General features: G+C 41.8%; 2 protein-coding genes and 1 long non-coding RNA gene across 4 annotated transcripts; 1 reads left to right on the top strand and 2 right to left on the bottom strand.

The window, feature by feature from the left end:
• Positions 1–147: 147 nt before the first annotated feature.
• upb1 (ureidopropionase, beta) lies at positions 148–5,495 on the bottom strand. Of its 2 annotated transcripts, none has more exons than XM_037097318.1 (11): positions 5,177–5,495; positions 4,559–4,703; positions 3,476–3,647; positions 3,020–3,107; positions 2,846–2,940; positions 2,598–2,756; positions 2,348–2,517; positions 1,939–2,020; positions 1,146–1,188; positions 611–765; positions 148–403 (listed from the first exon to the last, which is right to left on the bottom strand). In XM_037097318.1, the coding sequence occupies exons 2-11, from the start codon at positions 4,660–4,662 to the stop codon at positions 320–322; spliced, it is 1,152 nt and encodes a 383-aa protein (XP_036953213.1). In that variant the 5' UTR covers positions 4,663–4,703; positions 5,177–5,495; the 3' UTR covers positions 148–319. The 2 variants fall into 2 exon arrangements, with proteins under 2 accessions (XP_036953213.1, XP_036953214.1); XM_037097319.1 differs by having other exon boundaries at positions 5,379–5,491.
• Positions 5,496–6,794: 1,299 nt separating this feature from the next.
• Positions 6,795–7,289, top strand: LOC119020175. Its single transcript, XR_005075240.1, has 2 exons — positions 6,795–6,846; positions 7,026–7,289. It is a non-coding gene; the product is annotated as an uncharacterized LOC119020175 (long non-coding RNA).
• Positions 7,290–7,494: 205 nt separating this feature from the next.
• adora2aa (adenosine A2a receptor a) lies at positions 7,495–16,211 on the bottom strand. Its single transcript, XM_037099348.1, has 3 exons — positions 15,957–16,211; positions 11,944–12,637; positions 7,495–10,144 (listed from the first exon to the last, which is right to left on the bottom strand). The coding sequence occupies exons 2-3, from the start codon at positions 12,279–12,281 to the stop codon at positions 9,130–9,132; spliced, it is 1,353 nt and encodes a 450-aa protein (XP_036955243.1). The 5' UTR covers positions 12,282–12,637; positions 15,957–16,211; the 3' UTR covers positions 7,495–9,129.
• Between the last annotated feature and the right edge of the window lie 4,029 nt (positions 16,212–20,240).

Below are 20,240 nucleotides of genomic sequence, written 5' to 3'. Positions count from 1 at the left end.
ACAAAGTCAGGTCATTGACTTTCGGACTCCTCTCCATTTGTGGTACTGTTACAATTTGGTTTTAGCATTTAGTATTATCCCATAATTGTCATCTTTGGCTACAGTGCTCATTGTTACCTTGACAGAGCAGAAACATCCAGGCTTGAGTCAAATCAACAATCAAATAGTTATTTATCCAATATATATGAAAAAAACAGCACAGCTTTAACTTTGAATATGTTTTCTGAGATAAACTGACAAGTACAAAGACAGAATGTCAAATGAAATGAAAAAGACTGAACTTGGTGTGTTTCATTCATGGACTATAGTGGAATACCATCTACTCCTTCACTATGTTGGGTTTGAAGTCATGTGTGACAGCCTTTGTAAGTTTCTCTGCATACTCAGCATACCGCCCAGTCATCTGCACAGAAAGTAGACAGAAAGATGAACACAAGTCCATTAGAACACATTGTGCTTCCATCATAATAATGTCTACAGTACAACACAAAAAACCTTTGCCAACAATCCAGTCACTGCAGGACAAAAGAAACCATCTTTCTTAAAAGCAGCTCAAAATGGAACGTACACCAAGGCTGCTTAAAAATATGCATGTCCGCTTGATATTTACCTTAAAACTCCATCTGTCGCTGATTTGTCTGTTCAGGTTTAGATCCATTTCTACCACCAGAAGTCCATCAGACGTCCTAGAGAGCCCAGGGGTGCGGCTGCCGTCAGGAGCAGCCACATAACTGGATCCATAGAAGTGTCCAAAGTCATGGTGAGCTGCAGAAGTAAGGCAGCTGTCAGTAAGTGGTACTGAAATAATTCACCCCACCAGTGACAGCTACAAAAGACCAGCAAAGGTTATCCTAAAAAATAAAGTTATTAGTGCAAGTTTAGATTCATTTTCAAGAAATTAAAATTTAATTTTAAAAACATTCAAATGAACGATCATCATTTTTATACCTGCAGTGCTTCAAGCCCACAGTCTGGTCACACTCAAGTCATGGTTAACTGCGCTAACTTGCTTAAAAGCAGCCACAGTTAGTGGTTAATCTGGTGGTAGGCTGCCCGATATTTGTTTTAATTATGAATTTACGAAAGTGGTAGATTCTTACATACAGCATCTTGTAGTTACATATTAAACTTGCACAATCTCTTACCTTTTTTTCCATCACCGGATGTGAACTCACTTTTGAAATGTTCCTGTGAAATACAAGAATGTACATAAAGTTACATGCTCCAACAGGGATTATTCAGCAGGTGAGTGGACACACCTGCGCAGGCCTGTAGCTACCATCGACTGACCTGCCTTCAGTGTCGGGATGTAGAAGGTGTTACAGCCTATTGCTATGTGTAACTTTACATTTTAAGAAGAATCAGGTGTGGAAAAAGTCTGTAGGTTGATAATCAGTGATGATGAAATGGCCACTGGAAAAAAATAACTGATATAATTATCAATTTACATTGTTTCAAAAAAGCCACTATATTAGTTGAAGAAACTGAATCTCAGAATTTTAATAGTCAAAATATTAATGATGCAAACTCAGAACTATTCATCTTTTTCCACAGCTGATTAACCAAGCTGTTCTCAGAGGAAAGTAAGGTCCAGAACACTGAAGCTAGAAAGGTGGCAGGGTCCGCCATATATAAACAAAGTAAAACGGTATGAAACTGTGTTGTCCTTTAAGATCAGTTCGTTTATTCAGTCATAAAAAGCAAGGTGACTTTGTTTCAGTTTAATTTAGGCATTAATCAGTCAATTAAGATCTCTTGATCAAAACTACGAAGTGCACCTACAGGTGGCCATTTTTTTTCTTAGGAAACCAGGTTTAAAATAAACAAAAGAAAAATACTTTTTATTCAAAAAGCGACACATGCAGGACTCAGTTCTGCAGTACATCTTGTCTACAGCCCTGCCGTTTGGTGACAAAGCAGTTAAAGACACTGGCTTACCATCCCAACGCGGTTGATTGCACAAGTGAAACAGTGGTTAGCTATTGCTGCATTCCTGGCCTCTATAGGCCACATGGGCTCACTGTAGAAAGAAAGACACATATTACTGTTCTATATGTACGTTACAACAAACTTTTGTACAGTTTACAGCAGCAATAGGTTTAGTAGTTTTTTTTTTAAAATCACAAAATCAAGGATTGGAGTGCAAAGCAGACAACTACTAAGGCACTCAAACACAATACATTGATCAATTACATGTTGCATAATCTAAGAATAATTTGTGTTCAAAATTACCACACAGAGCACATGAATGCATATAATATTTGATCATAGGAACTGCAAAGAGGGCTAGAAACAGCCCAGCAGCTTAGATTACACCCCTCTTTAGTTACTAAATTTCGTCTCTTACCTGAGAGCACCGACAGTAGCAGAAGGGTTGAAGATGATCTCGGCTCCGTTCATACTGTACATGAACCAGTTGAGAGGGTGATGGCGCCCGTAACAGATGTTCACAGCTATCTTCCCAAATTGTGTCTGGAACACCGTGTGGCCGGTGTCGCCCTCCATATAATATGTAGACTGAGTGTGAATAAACATGGTGATGTTAATTTCAGACAGTGCAGTGGGTCACATAGTGTAACAGTAAATCACACGCTTGCCTCATTAAAGTCTCCGATCCTGGGGATATGGTTCTTCCTGCTCTTTCCCAGCACTCTCCCAGAGTTGGAGATCACCACTGCTGTGTTCCACAGAGTGTCGTGCAGCTCTTCTCGCTCCAGAATTGGTGAAACAACTACCATGTTGTACTTTTTGGCCAGCTAATGACAGAGTTGCAGTGTCAGTGGGCTGGTGTTCAGTAGTAAAGCGTGTCATTGCACTGTGGCAGAGCTCTGTAGCCGGATCTCACCTCTTGGCAGAAGCGTGTGGTGTTTCCCTCCTCAGCAGACTCCGCAAACTCCGTCCATGGATGTTTCTCGCGGGTGCAGAAAGCAAAGGGCATGGCTGTGGACGGCATGAGACAGGTTAGTCAATCGGACTGGCTCATTTGTACAGTGCAGTTCTGACTCATGACAGAACTCACTCCAGGTCTCCTGAAAACAGATGATGTTGACACCGCACATGGCTGCCACCTCGACCATTTCACCAACCCGGTTATGCATGGCGTTAATCTGTGGAGGGGACAACCAGAGGATTTATACCTGTTACCTGAACAGTTAATATCAGATGTACAGCATGCTGTCTGTCTGTGCACTACAACAGGTCTGATAACATGTGTTGTAAGTATAAATGAACAAATGAGCATCATGCTGTGTTGAAGAAGACTTGAAACTAGTGACCGAGACCATAAACTTGTTAGGAAATTGTCTATTAAGGAAATTAATCAGGTGAGAAGGAGGGTAATTTTCTCATAAGTTGACAATCAGACTTCTTTTTGAAACCAGTGGAGTCGCCTCCTGCTGGCCATTAGAAAGAAGTTTAAGACACTTTCAGGAAAGCACAGTTCATCTTTCATACAGCCAGTGGTCTGAGTCCGTACCTGGTCCAGGATGGGGGCATCGGTGGGCAGAACGATGCGGTGCTGAATGAGTCCCACGCGGATCCGTCTGGGTGGCCTCAGCTGTTCCTGAGCAGCTTCAAACCCATAACCCTTCAGCTCAAAGTCACGCTCAGAGGCAGCGTCCACAGCACATGACGGGAGGTCCAACTTCCTGTCACAGATGACACCCGAACCTCACAGCAGTAAGAACATTTAACACTAATTCTTCATAATGACCGAGCGCAATGATTAAATGTTTGTGTCAGTCGCTCTCAGGCAGAGTTCCTGCTCTTGAATATTACAGTCTGTGACAAGAGTGGGGTCACACTGACAACTGGACGGTATGCTTACATGAACCACATTGACCCTGGTGACATGAGTTTGTGTTAGAGATTAGTACATTTAGTGTTTAGTCCATCAACACAAATTAGTTTAATGACTGATTAATCATTTAGAGGTGCACTATGTAGTTCTGGGGAAGAAAGTGTTGGATCTTCACTGACTGATTTTTTAAGTGTGTCTAAACAAAGTAAAATAAACAAACTTCATTTAAGACCGAATAAACAAACCGACCTTAAAAGCAAAACACAGTTTTATACTTTGTGTAAATGTGGCGGACCCTGCCACCTTCCTAGCTACAAACAGTGTTCTGGAGATCTTATTTTCCTCTAAGAACAGCTTGTTTACTCAGTTATGAAAATAATAGTTCTGCAACCAATGAATAAATAATCTCTCTGGATTAGTCGATAATAAAATGTATGTCTATTGGTGTCTTCCTTCTTCAGTGCATTATATTCTCCTGTGTGTTATTGAAGATACTTCTGTAGTTACAGCTCGTGGGCTGGACAGACACTAAGCAATAACGCTATTATCATAATTATTAATAAGCGTGCTGCCTTTATGGACACAGAAACCGCATGTAAATAGTTTGAAACCATTGGGTGAGCCTCACTTTGGAAGTTTAAGTTAAATGTTAGACTGACCAAAGTCCACTCAGCACAGCAATTATTCACCAGGAACAACTTGAGTAGAGACGGTAGAAGTAAAAACATTCATGTAATCTAACATCTCGCGATAACTCACCTCGTTTCCTTCCCGAATAAGATGCGCTGCACCTCTCGGAGCTCGGCCTCCGGCAGGTGAGTCTCCAGGGACTTCTCCAGCGATTCAAACTCACATGCGGACATTTCTGCGCTCGTCTTCGATTTTGGGCTTCACGGCTCAGAGTCTGCGGGGAGCAAAATGTGTGCTCGGCTTGTGTGTTACAGTCGTTATATAATCTGCGGTTAACACGCTGTCAGACGCAGGTTAATGTCTTCGGGAAGACGACCGAGCGGCTGTTTATTGAGGCTCTGTCAGTCATTAACATTACGTGAGCCTCCGCCCCTCTGTGTGTGTGTGGGTGGGGGGGTAAACCTGATAGATTATAGATCGAATGAACAAAAAGAAACAGTTAAGAATGTGTTCTTGGAGAGCGTCTCCGAGATTATACAGTTTCTCCACATGCTAAAGTTAATAAAAAAAAGGAGCGTTTTTTTACAAGGGAATCCGACGACTTTCTAAAGAAATAGCAGGCTTTTAAAGCGATGCCGCGAAGAATTTGATTTTTAACAATTAAATAAACATCTTCACGAATTGTACTTAATGCCGAATTTACAAGAAGGAACAATAAACAAATTCAAATAGCCGTAGACGTTTTACCAAGTTTACACAGTGTCTCCAAACACTACATTTTCCAAATTCAGCGTTTTTTAAAAAGGGAGTCCGGTGACTTTCTCCAAACAAATAACAGGCTCTCACAGCGATGCCGCGAAGTAAATGGACACTTTTTTACAAGGAAAGAAAACATCTCAAATGTATTGTACTTAATGCCGAATTGTGGAAATAAAATTGCAGACCGCACCACTGCAAAGATCTCCTGCACTCTCAGAGAAAACAAGTGTAAATGTTTTATTTTGGGCAAAAAATGAACGCGTTTCAGTACTCCGCTTTCGTCTGCGTGATAGTCAATAGACAATCAAAGACGATCAAATCCAGCTGTGAGGGTCCGCCATCACAGCTGTTATAGTGTTGACATCCAATCAAAATTAACCCACGAAAAAGGAACAGGTGTCACAAAAACAGTCAAATCTTCAAATATAGGAGATTGTCACCCAACTAATCTACAGATTATCATAGAGCATTTAGTCACCGTTTTCCTCTAATCTATTTATGATTAAAACGTCTGTAAAAAGCAGATATGAATATATAATCTATGTCCCCTATAATATGATTGGGACAAATGGCAAGTAAAATGTTGGAATTAAATTAGGAGCTAAATGCCCCTATGATCTCGATTCTATTAAAAATATGGAAACTCAAACTTAGTCATAAAGAATCCAAATGATGCCATGTTTATATTGGGTTCATTTGGGACTTGTGTTTGTGAACCAAATATTTGTGCACTGACTTTGGACTTTAGGTTTTAATGGTTCCATGGGGTCTTCTCGGAGTTTCCTCCATATTTATCTTTTCACTCATATTATTTTCATACTATTCAGACTTCATAACAGGGATTTACTAGCTCTTATTCCTGTTTTTTCATGTTATTTGGCCCCATCTCTGTCTCTGTTCCCATGCATGAGTAAATCAGATTTTCTTTCAGGTTTTCTACAGAAAAGAAATAAGACTTAAATGTCTGTCGTGACTTGTACAGAATCTATTTGATTTGGTGGGTTTCTTCTCTTTACTTTCTTTTTTTTTTTTGGTATTTGCAGGGATGTTTTGCTCCTGGTTTGTTGATCTTTGTCCAACCTTGTCTCTTCTTTCTCTTTGTTGGAATTTTTACAGTTTCCTTAGCAGTTCTGCAACAGAAAAAAATTACAAACCAATTTCATAAATTGATTTAAAGGTTGATTTTTGATCCTCATTCCCATCTTGTGAAATACTGATGTGTTGGGAATGTTGGTCAGGATGGTCGCCACCCCAGTGTATTTGACGAGTTGGAAATTAGACTCAACCTTTATTACAAATGGGACGTTCCTTAAATGTTTTTTTTTTTCTCATTGTAAACTCAGCTTTGACCAGCAAGAGGCCTCAGAGAGCTACTGTAGGCCTGCTGGTCAGTCAGTACTTTCCCCTCCGCTGATGGTTTTTTATTACCTGTTGACTCAGGATCATCTGGCTGAAGTTTAGTTACATTTACACACAAACAAATGCACTGTGTGCCAGTGCACTAATATCTAATCCGAGTTCAGAGGTCCTTGATTACTGTTACTTGATTACTGTTACTTTGTCATAATTGTATTACATTTATTTAAGTGTCAAAGCCTTGTCTTGACAGGTCAGAACTGCTCTGGCTGCACAAGAGGAGCCTGCCTGCACAGTATGAAGTAGGTGGTGTAATGTTGTGGCTGATACTAACACTCAACAAGTTAAAAAATGAGCAAACTTCCCAAAATGTCAAGCTATTTCTTTAATATAGAATACTGATTAGAACAGCTCTCAGCAAAATGATTTCTCACAAGAAGACACATCTATGGCTCTTTAATGAAAATTAACTTCTCACCAGCGCTCCAGTCGAGCTGTAATGGCCTAGAATGTTGCATCCTAACCTCGATCCGACCCAGCTGAGGAGACAAGATGTTACCACACAGGACAGCAGCACAGTGCGAGGACTCGGGAGGTCTCTGCGTGAATCTTTTAAAAAAAAAAAAAAAAAAAGCAATGAAGGCCCCTCAGGGAGCTTTCAAAGAAAAGTGGGCCCTGCACCCTGTAACCTGAACTCACAGGGGAATTACGATTAGAGCTGGGAAAATAAAGAACTCCAAAGATAGTCTGACTGCCTAATGAACTATTTCCCAGAAGGAGCAAACCAGATCTGTGACTCAGTTCTATAGACTCCTAGATCTGATATGAAAAACAACTGTCAGCTGAAAATGCCAGTGGGAAGCCTGAAGCTGCTCCTACTGCCACTGAATAATGGCTGGGAACATTTTGTGGCTGTTGCGGAACACAAATTCTGAAAGTACAATTAAAAGCACAGTTAAAAGGTTTATTTAAAGACAGATCTTTGTGCAAGCCTGCATGTGAGATCACAGAAGGCGATAGCTGCACTGAACTTCACAGACTTCCTCCATGAATCTGAAATGTTATCGTTCACAATTTTCTTCAGAACATCTCCCATCCACATCAAACTATCTCAAAAGTTTGCATTGATATCACTTAAATAAGCATATAGTCAAGTCACATCGTCTCACACAGCAAATAAAAATACAAGGGTACATTTCAGCATTGCATCACCAACTTTCAGTCCTCTGCTGCATGAAACATCACAGACACAAATGTTTTTTAGCGATGATCGAAATCAAAAGGCACACACATCTCTGTGTAAAAAACATTTATCTTTAAGCACATGAGCGGGAACTTTGCTAAGCAGGTTGGCATCACGGTCTGTGCACCTCGCAGGTCCTCAGGATGTGGCGAATCTAAAAATAGTGCAAATGATGGTGCACAATTGTGTCACACACAATCCTCTGTGCAGGATCCTTCATAGTGGCAAAAGCTGAAATCCATTAGAGTGTGTTTACGTCCATATCCCTGAAAAATGTTTCAATAATTTAATTCATAAGTATTCAGCCAAAGCCCTGCTCACACCAGGAGTGGCAGGATGGAATTTACTCTCACAGTTTGTCGTATTGTTTAAATACAGTTAAATTAGGAGAAATATCCTGTAAAGGCAATAATCAATGCCTTTTCCACTCTGTCCAGTCCCATATTTTACTGGTAAGAGTGATTTGGATTGAACTCTGTCTGCAAAGAGCAAGTAAAAGCATCTTGTTCTCTTTTTTCGTTGAAACTGATGCCACAAGCACCGGCACCTTAATAACGAGAACTGGCAGTCGCTCAGTCGATTTGAACCACTCTTGGTCATGTGTTAAAGGAATAGTTCACCAAAAAAGAAAGAAGGTGTTCATTATAAACCCTCCATTTATGCGGATGAAAAAGTCAATCAACCTCTCAGGAGCCTCACAACAAATAGCATCATTCTCCTAAACAACTAAAGTAGATCATTTTAAAACTTTTTTAAAAAATAGGTCCGTACAGCTCATAATCCAAGTTCCTGGAAAATTCCGAATTGCTTTGATAAGATGTCATTTACATCCTTTTCTTAGTCAAAATATTCACTGTAGCTGCTAAAAACATTAGTGTGCACTCCATTAAGTGGGTGCACAAGCTCGACTGCACCTCCAAGTTTTTTTCAAATTACTTTGGGATCACGGGGCTTCCAGGGACTTCTTTGATTGCTTCTTTTCACATTTCACATTTCACTTCAGTTGTTTACGATAATGCTGCACCACTGTTTTGCTGGGAAGCTCCAGAAATGTTTCGTGTACTACAAAACTTCACCTGACTTTCCATCAGCATGGGCCTGATTAGATAATGACTGAATGTCATTTTTGGGTGAACTTTGCCTTTAAGAAGCAGCTCACGCTATTTGTCCTACTAGCAGTGGTTTCAGCCTTTCAGTCTGGTTTAAATTTGGAAGTCACTAACTAGAGTGCTCCCATTTAATTTCCATTGTGGATCAGGACTCGTCTCGATTCCTTTGAGAGTTGCAGCTGAGGTGACATTGATTTCTTCCTGCATAGCGAGTATTCCCTCCTGTTCATAGGTCAAGTCATCATGGCCACCTCACTAAGGCAATTCTTCCTGCTCTGCTTGTTGAACAGCGATGTGACCTGGGCAGAGCTGTGGTTCTGTTTGTCCTCCGTGACTTCTGGTCCGGTGCAGTCATGCTGCTGCTCCGCGTACTGCAGGTGATGACCTATATGGATCTGAGTCTGCCTGAGGGCTTGCAGTGGACAGGGGACAGGACAGTGGGAGATGACGACTGACAGAGGGGGGTGGGATAATGCCACCACACCGCTCCCTACAGGAGAGATACGAGTCGGGCAGTGGTAGGAGCTTTCACAGCTGCTGCTGCTGTGCTCACTGAAAACGTCAAAGCTGAGGCCGTTTGCCTTCAGTCTGATGGAGTCAGTGATGCTGTTGTGGGTGGAGGTGCGCATGCTGCTGCTCTCTAACGGCTCCCGCCGGCTCAAGATGTGGCGCCGGATAATCCTCCGGAAGGTTTGGCGAAACTCCCGGATCCGGTAGGCGTAGATGAAGGGGTTGATGACAGAGTTGGCGTGGGAAAGAATGATGGCCACATACATGATCCAGGGTGGAGGACGCTTACACTCGGGACAGAAGAGGGTGAAGCAGTTGATGATGTGCAGCGGCAGCCAGCAGACCGCAAACAGCCCCACAATGATGGCCAGAGACTTGGCAGCTTGGACCTCTTTCTGCAGCGTGGAGCGCGACTTCTCTCCGTGAAGCGCTTTCACCTCCATCAGCTTGAGCTGGTGGCGCGCGGCCATGAAGATGCACAGGTAGATGGCCAGCATCAGCAGCAGGGGGATCAGCACGCAAGCGAAAAAGTTGAAGTAGACCATGTACTCCATGACCACCACTTGCTCGAACAGGCACCTCATCAGGCCGGGTGGGCAGGGTGGCCCGCTGGTGCTGTTGGTGTAGTTGGGCAGCTTGTGCCAGCCCATCATGGGGGTCAGACCGATGATGATGGACAGAACCCAGCAGATGGCGATGATGCCTTGCGCTCGCTGACCTGTCACCAAGCTGTTGTACCTGGAGGTGAAGACAAACGCACTGTGAAAGGTTTCTTTCTCAAGCCATATTAAAACATCTAATAATAATAGTAACAATAATGTCTAATTGGGTATACAGAACATGAAGACGGTTCTGTGGAAGCACTTCTCATCCCGGAACTAAACGAGCAAGGATAAACAAACCAAGTCTTTCTAGGACTCCTCAAAGAACAAGTCTATTTTGAGTGCGCCTGTAGCGCAGTGTGGGAGAGCAGCTGAGATATTTGGCTTGTTTCTGTCGCATTCTTGAGATGTTAAAGTGCAAAGGTTAATGCTGCAAAAACAAGCCCCTGCATCAGTAATGCAAAGAACAACACGGAGAGACCCTCACGTATCGTCAGCAGGAGCAGGACGAGGAGGCTGAAGGACTGAAAACAGGAAGGCTGAGCTCCATGTGGCTCTGGAGTCAGTGTTTGATGAGGTCAGAGCGCGAGCTGCAGACACACTATCCCTAACAAATCAGGAGCCTAAGTCAAAGCTGACGTTAAGATAAACGGTCTGTGTTTTCCACTGTAGAATATTAAAGGAGGATTACACAGGGGGCTACACAGTCTGTATAAGCAATTACAGCAAAAATCATCTGATTGCTCCGCGGGGACGCTGCCTCGGGGGAGACGCCATTTCTGGACACAGAGTTACTCGGCCAAGACTTTCTGGTTCAAACGTCAGACACTTCACTGATAGATGGCAATGAAATATGAAGTATTATTGTGAGACCTCCATCGCCTGGGACTGAGAGGCGGATGGGAAAAGAAAGAGAAAGTATAATTCACTCTCTCCATTTAAGAATATCAAAAAATGCACTTGAGGTCCTTTTCTTTGTTCCTAAATCAAACATTTCCATTTTTTCTTACTTTTGTACCTTTGGCAACATTTATATCACATAAAATGCAACGAAAGGCCTTAGAAACAGTTAATACATCATCAGATATGAAAGCTCAAGTTCAAAATGAAAATTCAGTCGTTACCTACTCATCCTACGGAAGTCCTGAGGGGCAAGTGTGAATAATTTCTTTCTGCTGATCCATTTTCTAACTCTGATCGAAAACATTTTCAGTAGAAATTTCAGTGTGAAATCAAGTTAATCATTTTCTTTTTTACCCATTTTTTTCCATGAGTTGAACCAAGTGCACTACATAATAATAAAGTAACAGTGATAAAAAGTCATATTTGAGTCAAGGTAAAGATGTTGTGAAATAATATTACTTTGTAAAGTGAAAATCATCCAAACCGATAATAGTTGAGGGATCTGAAAAGGATCTGATATTGAATCCACTTCAGTAAAAAAAAAAGTATTTTTCTGGCGATAAATGGACTGAAGGAAAATATATATATGTATACTACGGGATAACCGACTATTGGATCTGATATCCAGAATCAATATTATTTTTTATCTAGTTGTTGATCAAATAAATAGATTTAATGTGCCTGTGATGCAACATGTGATCTGCAAAGCAACTGGTGACTAAACTTATCAAGTAAGTGCAGTCAGGTAAAAAAGGATTCATTTAAAAGTAAGATTTGCCTCCAAAATGGAGAGGAGTGGAGTATAAAGTAGCAGAAAGAGGAGATACTAAGCTAAAGTACAAGTACCTCAAAAGAGTACTTGAGTAGATGTACTTTGTTACATTTTGCCACTGATAAATAGGTTTTAATCCAAGTGAATACAGCTGATAAACTGAAGTATTTTTAAACCTTAATGAATCTTTCTTCTTCTAAAGTGGAACCGAACGCTCAGGAAGTATCCCCCTTTGTAACGACCGATAACTCCCCACTGACCTGAGCGGTAACTTGATTGCGATGTAGCGGTCTATAGCGATGGCCAGCAGGCTGAAGATGGAGCTCTGGGTGAGGACCAGCACGAAGCAGGCGATGAACAGGCAGCCATAGAAGTTGGAGCAGAAGCCGGTGCTGATGATGATGGAGAAGGGAATGGCCAGGACGCCCACGGCGATGTCGGCCACCGCCAGCGACACCACGAAGAAGTTGGTGATGCTCTGCAGGTTGCTGTTGAGGCACACGGCCCAGCAGACCAGCACATTGCCCAGCACGGAGAACACAGCAATCAGCAGCTCCAGGACGATGTAAATGACAAAGGAAGTGGGGTCGTCCGGCATGGTGAGACAAACGGAGAGGTCACTGATGAGGAAGGATGAAACCTCGCCTCAACGACCATAGCTGCGGCCTGACAGCCGCTGACCTCAGCCTCCTCACCTCCGACACTTCGGGAAACGTCCCGACAGCTGCGGCAACTCCCTCACACCTGCTCAGCTTCAACTGACTTATCTAACTTCAGATCATCTCCACGCGCAGGACACAGCAGTCTCCATTCTCCCCTGGTGGAAAGCTCCTCTGCTGTCCTCTCCCCTCAGGTCCTTCCCCTCAGCGCCTTTTTCCCATGAACTCCTCGAGGGGCTGAGATGATGCCAACAACGCACATCACTGGGACATGCTGCTGCTGCTGCAGATGAAGCTGTGCAGAAGTGAGGAAGAGGAAATGCGTTTAAAATAAAGGAAGTGGATTACACCAGACACACGTACATCAGATATGTTTTAGAGTGAGTCAGAGGAGCAGCGCTGTGTCAAACGGCGACTTCGTGTGTTCGTTAGAATATCAGGGCGATATTATGAAATGTCCCATCTATTCTGTGAAATATGACAGAGCATCTTGCTTCATAAAAACAACAAGGAGTACAAAAACATATAATAGCGCCATACAAATACATTTGTCCTCATAAGGAGTAAAACATTTCCAGCACTCTTGCTATGAATGAAGTGGGGTAAACTTACTTTATTCATTTTCACACTTGAGGATTTAAAACTCGTCTGGGTGAAAAACTAAATACTTTTTTAGCATTCAATGAAGTCACATGAGCTCTCAGTGGCTTTAAAGGGGCACTATGTAGTTCTCAAACCCAGAATCGTCATATTTACAACAATTCAACTTATTATCATTATTATGAATAATTTAAACTTTTCCATAGCTGAATAAACAAGCTGTACTCTGAGGAAAATAAAGTCCCCAGAACACTGTTTGAAGCTAGAAATGTGGCAGGGTCCACCACATATAAACAAAGTAAAACAGTATGAGATCGTTCTGTCTTTTAAGGTCAGTTTGTTTGTTCAGTTTATCCAGTCGTGAAAACAAAGACAGTTTGTTTAGGCAGAAATGTCTTCCCCAAAACAACGTAGTGCACCTTTAATGTGAAAATATATAAACACATTTCAGTCTACCATATCGTTCGTGTGAGTGTTCAGTTTTGTGGGACTTTGGGCTGCTGATGTCTTCTATAAACAGCCCCTCTTGACCCTTCAGAGGAGCAGTGGGAGAGCTGTTTGTGCAGACTTTATCAGCGTCAAGTGCTCACGTAGCAGAGCCCCGAGCGTTCGTGACCGTGAAGACCGTGCGCAGGAAACGCGCAAAGATGCTTCGCGAACAAACCCCGATTCTTATTCAACAGCTAAAAGTTCAATTTTGAATTAATATGAAAGATGAAACGCTTCTACTCGCACATTTAAAGGCCCTGAAGACCTGCTCTCCCTTCCTGTTAGTAGGACGCAGGGGCAGGTGTACCTGTTCACCGGTTAGGATTAACACTTGAATCAGAATGTGCTGGCAGGTGTGGGGTTGGTTATGTTCTCCCAGTGCCGCCCCCAGTATATCAAAAGACGTGTTTTTTTGCCGACATTGAAAATTCATTCACCGGAGAGCCAGGATGAAAATGTTTTTGATGTCCACTATTGATGTCCATGTGATGTCCTCACAGGGCTCAAAATTACAGCTTTTAAAATGTCATTTTAGCCTGCTGGTGTATTACATGTCTGCAGTTCTGACACAGAGGAGGGGGCACACCTTCTCATCCATGTTTTGGAATTAATGTATAATGATGAACAATTACAATACAGTCATTTTTGCTATTTATTTGTAGGCCGTTCATGCCAACATTTTTCACTTTTAGCAAAAAGGTGAAGAAGTTTTTAGGCATTTTCCATGGTAATTCTTAGAGGTTGGATAAATATAGCCCCTGGTCAGTTAGTGAATCGTACTGTAGTGCGACTTCCTACAACCCTAACCCATAAAAGGCTTAACAAAGAGGAATCTGCTGTTTTTGTGCTGCTGAATTCCCTCAGAGAGAAGGTTTCTCGAGGTTACGTCTAGTTTTTGGAGATAACAGCTGTGCTGGAACACAGAGGTCTTTGCTCTCCGAGTCAGGCTTTTCCCTTTGGGTCAGACGAGACCTTTATATTAATACCAAGGACTTGTTATTTCAAGGCTGATAGTTATCACTAGGTTTTGTGTTCATTCTGTTAGACTCACAAATAAAGTTTCTGTTGGTCTCCTTCCACCGAGCCCATGGTATTTATTTGTGTTGATGTCAGATAAGTTTGGTGTTGCGTTACAGTGTGTTCAAACGTTTTATGCAACAGCGGTGAGTCAAAAACAAAAACTCCCAGAGGACAGTAGAGGAAATAATAACCCTCCATAAACTGCAACAGAGATTCTCCCAAGCTAGCAACACATCCTTCAATAACACGCTGCCCGAGGTAGAATTATGAAACAAGTAAGAGAAACTCCAGGGATTCATTCATTCAACAAGGGAGAGTAAGATTTTCATTCATTCTGCTGTTGCTACATCAGATTATCATGGCCAAAACAATATATTAATTATGATATTAGTCACCAAATCTAAAATACTCCAACACTGGCCAATTCATTTCATTTGCTTTTCTCTGTCATCCCGTGTGACAACTTGTTACTGCCTCTTTGTGTTTATTGAGTTTAACAGCGGATGGCAACCAGCATTAACGGGTCACTGTGTGGTTTTGGAGAAGAAATTCAAGCACAGAATTTGCATATTCACAATATTGATGAGGAAATAACAAAAACTCAGAAATGTTTATTTTTTCTGTAACTAAATATTCTCTTCTAATTAAAATGTAGTTCGCAAAACTACATAGTGCACCTTTGAGCTGCATTACCACCACCTACCATGACGAAGCAGAGGCACGGGGTTATTTGCATGAAATCAATATTTCACTTACAAATATCATAGTTATCTCTTAATACCAGTATGTCACAACACCCAGAGTTGCTTCAGGACATGACTTCAACTCAGAAAAGCACTTTTCTCTTCAGATACATGATTGAGATGTTTTGTGACATGGAAAAAAAAAAAAATCAAAATATGAGCTAAAAGTCAAAATCATGAGAATAAAAGACGTGAAAAGATGAGATATAAATAAACAAACCGACCTTAAAGGACAATGCAATCTCACACTATTTTACTTTGTTTATATGTGGCAGACCCCGCCAGCTTTCCAGCTTCAAACAGTCTGGGGACCTTATTTACCTCTTTTTATGATTATGGAACAAACAAATACTTCAGAGTTCGTATTATCACCTCATTGATGTCATAATTATTAAAATTGAATTTATTCTCCAAAACTACACAGTGCTCCTTTAAGCCCTCTGGTCTCTTGGGGATGCTTGGACTTCACCTTAAGACACATTAAATGTCTAACCTATTTTGTTTTTTTCCTTCTTCTTCAGGTGTTAAATACGGCCTGGTTTTGTTTCGTTCTCTCAGGTGCAGAACATCTTGTACCAGACATCACTTTCCACCACATTCTAGCAGTGGCATCACACGCTCCTGTGTGCGGTCCGTGCGGTCCATACACCGCACACGTCACCCGAAGTAGCCCTTAAAACTGCACCGCACAATACGTCTTTTAGTTGTGTTTAAGTTTTGTTGATTTTATGCAGAAGAGTTAGAAGAAACACGCAGACTCACCTCTTCTCCAAATGTGACAGACTTCACTCGTGTTTAAAGGCTGTGTGATGGCTCCTTGGTGATGAAACCTAGAAGAAGTTGATCACGCAAATGATCGCTTTCACTCGCGGCTGAGCGACAAGTGAGACACTTCCTCACAGTCACAGGTCGGCTGAGACGGAGTTGAGCTCGACACGCCGCGCTGAGTTCCAGGAAGTAAAAAACACGAAGATGACAACTGTGATCAGTTTCTCCTCCCGCACGAGTCCGAACAGATAACACAGCTTCTGTAGTGAATGACTTCAGACAATCTCCCCCCCCCCTCTCTCACACACACACACACACACACGCACACACACACACACACACACACACACACACGCACACACACACACACACACACACACACACAAACTCGTATAACATCTTCATCCTGCTCTATTTCCTCTTAAGGGCCTATCAGTTAAAGCCAGTTGTGTGTGTGTGTTTATGTGAGTGTTTGGATCACACACACACACACACACACATTGAAGGATCACTGTGTAGTTTTGGAGAAGAAGTTCGAAGTCAGAGTTTTAATTATCACAATAACTCAAACTCAGAAATACATATGTATATTTTTTTTCCTCCCATAAATGAATACACAAGCTGTGCTCAGAGGAAAATGAGTCCCCAGGCCACTGTTTTGAGGCTGGAGAGGTGGCAGGGTCCGCCACACAGCGAGCCGAAGTCACAACCCTTCCCAAGGTGCAGTTTGTAAGAAGATAATGACACTGTGGGGATTGAAGGATTTCAGCAACAAATGCAAACAAAGTAAGACAGTATGAAATTATGACGTCCTTTAAAGGGATATTCCGGCCTAAATTTAATCCATGGTCTAACACACCATGACACTGAGTGATCAAGACATTGAGAGATCAAATTTTCCAACCGCTAGCTTATGTAGCTTTAGAACACAACTCACCACTCTCCTGCAGCAGCGTGCTCGTTGTGGGGAAGCCCTGACAAGTTGCTTACCGAGTGCAGTGGAGTTCCGCAGCTCAAGGATGAAAATGTATGATTATCACTCTGTGTGTCTTGCCTACCAGTTTATAACAGTTATTATCGAGAGCGGACAGGGAAAAGAATGGAGTTGAGCATTTCTAACTGCACTCGGTAATCGACTCATCAGGCTTCCCCACAACAACCAAGCTGCTGCAGGAGAGTGGTGAGCTGTGTTCACTTTTCAGTAAAAATCTGGCAATGTTAGAAGATGTTTGATGCCTCAATCTATGTGCTGGGACCTAATTTGTACTGTTGCTGAAGTTTGGTGCTGTTCTGAGCATTGTTTGTGACTGTGAGTGGCTTTTTGATGGTGGTTTCTTGGTTGGTGGCAAATACTGCAGTGTATTGTTATCGTGCAGTCTTTTCTGAGGTTGCTAAAACTACATAAGCTAGCGGTCGGAGAACTTGATCTCTGGGGGGGGATTACTCTGTGTCACGGTGTGTTAGACCATGGATTAAACTTACGACAGAATATCCCAGTCAGTGCAGAACTTTTGAATTGGAATTTGAATTATTGCTGAAAATAATCCGTGACAAACAACTTTATGATGCTTACACATTTGGTTCAGCAAGATAATCTTCACAGAACAGAACACCACTTTTGAGAATTTTAAAGTGCAAGTGTTATCGCTAGACATAAAAAGCTAATAAACTATATAAAACTATAAACAGATGGCATCATGGTTGCATGAATTCACCACTAAGAGTTTAACTACACACTTACTATACATGTTTTCTATAAATTGTTCACTGTTCAAGTTGTGAAGTTAGAGTTAGAATAGTTTAACTAAAGTCAGCCTGTAAAAGACGGACTAGTGACTAGATGAGTCTCGTGCTCATTGTGATGTTTAATGTTTGTGATGACATCTAATCTCATTTAGCAAGCGTTGTTTTTAAGACATAAGCACTTTTATAATTAAATAGTGGACATTTAATGATTTATTTTATGTTGCAGAACAAAATGTGTAAATATCTTCAGCCTGTTAACTGAAAACCAACAAAAAAACCCTCAGACTTTAAAACCACGGAACCAGGTGTGCAAAAATGCTAACTGATGCGCAGACTACAGACCGCAGTGCTCTATTAATCAGTGCCAGAGCCAAGTGAAACACAACGCACTATTTAATCAAAACTGGAAGTGTATCTGTTTATGACCCTGCAGGAGAAGCTGAAACCTCAATAATGAGAACACACGCAGCTGCTTCAACGGTCTTTTATAACTATTGCCAGAAAAAATAAGCAACATAAAACCAGACAGCACTTTTTTTTTCTTTATACAACTGATTATCATCGTAGTGTGCACTTAATACTGTAGCTTAGTCCCTTTACACACACACACGCACAAATACGCACACATTTACTCATTCAGCTCTCACTTTGCCGAGGAACCATTTCAGCACTGCATGTAGTGTGATCAGGAGACAAAACATCCACACCAAAACAAAACATGGTGTGGGACTGTAAAAAAAAAAAAAAAAAAAAAAAAGGCAACATGGAAACAAGAGGACAAACTAAAGCAGGTTCAGTGGAATTCTCAGAGCATATTCAAGTAAACAAACGTAGCGTGATGAAGTGGACCCATTAAAGACGTAATGCACTGTTCACATTTTGCTCGTTGTGGTAAAGCTATACACTCAAAGGGCATCATCTCAGGTCCCAGACGGTGTAACATGTCCCTCATGGCTGCATCGTGTGGAGGTGGAATGTGCTTCCTAGCTTCTGCCAGCCGTCTGGTCTCTTCTCAGCAGGCCGGCCTCAGTATTCATCAATCACTCCACATCAGCACGAGCTGGCCCTCGTAAAGTCCCAGGATCACTAAAGCGTGATCAAAACACATTCCACTTCCATCAACTGATCCCAGACATTCCTGTCGGGAATGATAGAAGATGTGGGCCAGCAGTGGAATCAAACAGAACAGGAGAAATCTGTCGGCATCACAAACACCTTCAGATGTCTTTAAATAACTCACTCGCACTCTCTCTTGTACACAAAAACAAAACTCACTGTTGCAGGCTCTTGTGCTACCTTTGTGTCACTGTATGTCTAATGCAGCTGTACACACTGTTGTGATGTGGTTGGCAGGCAGCGCAGCAGGATGTGCTTCTAAATCGAGGACAAAAACATTGCTATCGATACCAGCTGGCAGCATCATCTGATCCGAATCATAAACAGTGTGTCGTCACCTTCCCCCTGACACATGATGGGGATTCAACCAGCTTCCTTAAAATGGTTTATGAGCATGGCTCGCTATCAGTGTTCCTTAAGAGACACAAACAAGAACAGCTTTGTTTTATAGAACTATTTCCACACTGTGACACGTGCCTGGTGAGGAAAGATAAAAGTTTGAAATGTCACAGTATCACGTGCAGAAGCCCTCAGCTAAACGGTTAAGGCAGGAAATTAGTGTGGAATAATACTACCAATAATTAAAAAAAAAGCTTATCTCAGTGCAGCTACTTACTGTATGTGTGGTAAATTCATATACACCCCAGACACACAACTAAAGCAATGACCTCACTACAATGACTGGAAATCATGCAAATAAATACAGTGAACTTGGTATGTTGAGGCACGTTAAACACACGATAGTGTCCTGTCCTGTCTGTTTAGCATCTATAAGCGCTACATAACATTTAATAAATGGTTTATAACACATTCAAATGTTGATATGAGCAGACATAAAAGCTTATGAATGCATTTGTCAATAACTGTGGTCACCCACAAGCAGGGATGCAGTCACAGTTGAGAGTCAGTCGATGTAATGTCGTTTTTTTTTTATATTCATTAGAATGGCCAGGGTAACGTATTAAACCGTTATTAACAATAATTCACAACAATCTGAGAACATTTTGCACTACAGCAGAAGGAGGTGAATCCTCCAGACAATAAAAATCGCTCAGTGTTGTGAGTTGTTGAGTTAGGAGAAGCCTTAAAACCTTTGTGAAGCTCTGTTTCCGACAGCTTCTAAATTATTTGAGCCTTCTTGTAAATTTGGCATATGTTATAACCAAATTTAGTTTTATGGGTGCTGCAGCCCCCTTAGCACCACTAGTTTCTGCATCCATGCGTATAAATGGAGGCTGCTGTAAAGACGTAAGGTAACGTAAAGTAATTAACATAGTTCCCGATAATTGGGCCGAAATTTAGCATTTTGCGGCAGGTTGCCAATCAACACACATAATTTGGAAATGTGCTACTTTGACTCTGACGCAACATCCTCTCACACAATGTCCCACATACCCATCATCTGACTGTTAACAC

This window comes from Acanthopagrus latus, chromosome 5 (assembly GCF_904848185.1).
Source record: "Acanthopagrus latus isolate v.2019 chromosome 5, fAcaLat1.1, whole genome shotgun sequence".
Lineage (NCBI taxonomy): Eukaryota > Metazoa > Chordata > Actinopteri > Spariformes > Sparidae > Acanthopagrus > Acanthopagrus latus.
Note: the sequence above shows the minus strand (reverse complement) of the source record. Positions and strands in the feature narration are given on the sequence as shown.

What these genes read in the sequence shown, in the direction of transcription:
- upb1 (XM_037097318.1), bottom strand. Translation starts at nt 4,662, where the DNA reads ATGTCCGCATGTGAGTTTGAATCGCTGGAGAAGTCCCTGGAGACTCAC. An exon ending in TTATTCGGGAAGGAAACGAG is followed by an intron (nt 3,648 to 4,558) that starts GTGAGTTATCGC and finishes CATCTGTGACAG; the next exon opens with GAAGTTGGACCTCCCGTCAT. An exon ending in ATGCCCCCATCCTGGACCAG is followed by an intron (nt 3,108 to 3,475) that starts GTACGGACTCAG and finishes TCCCCTCCACAG; the next exon opens with ATTAACGCCATGCATAACCG.
- adora2aa (XM_037099348.1), bottom strand. Translation starts at nt 12,281, where the DNA reads ATGCCGGACGACCCCACTTCCTTTGTCATTTACATCGTCCTGGAGCTG. An exon ending in GCAATCAAGTTACCGCTCAG is followed by an intron (nt 10,145 to 11,943) that starts GTCAGTGGGGAG and finishes CTTCACCTCCAG; the next exon opens with GTACAACAGCTTGGTGACAG.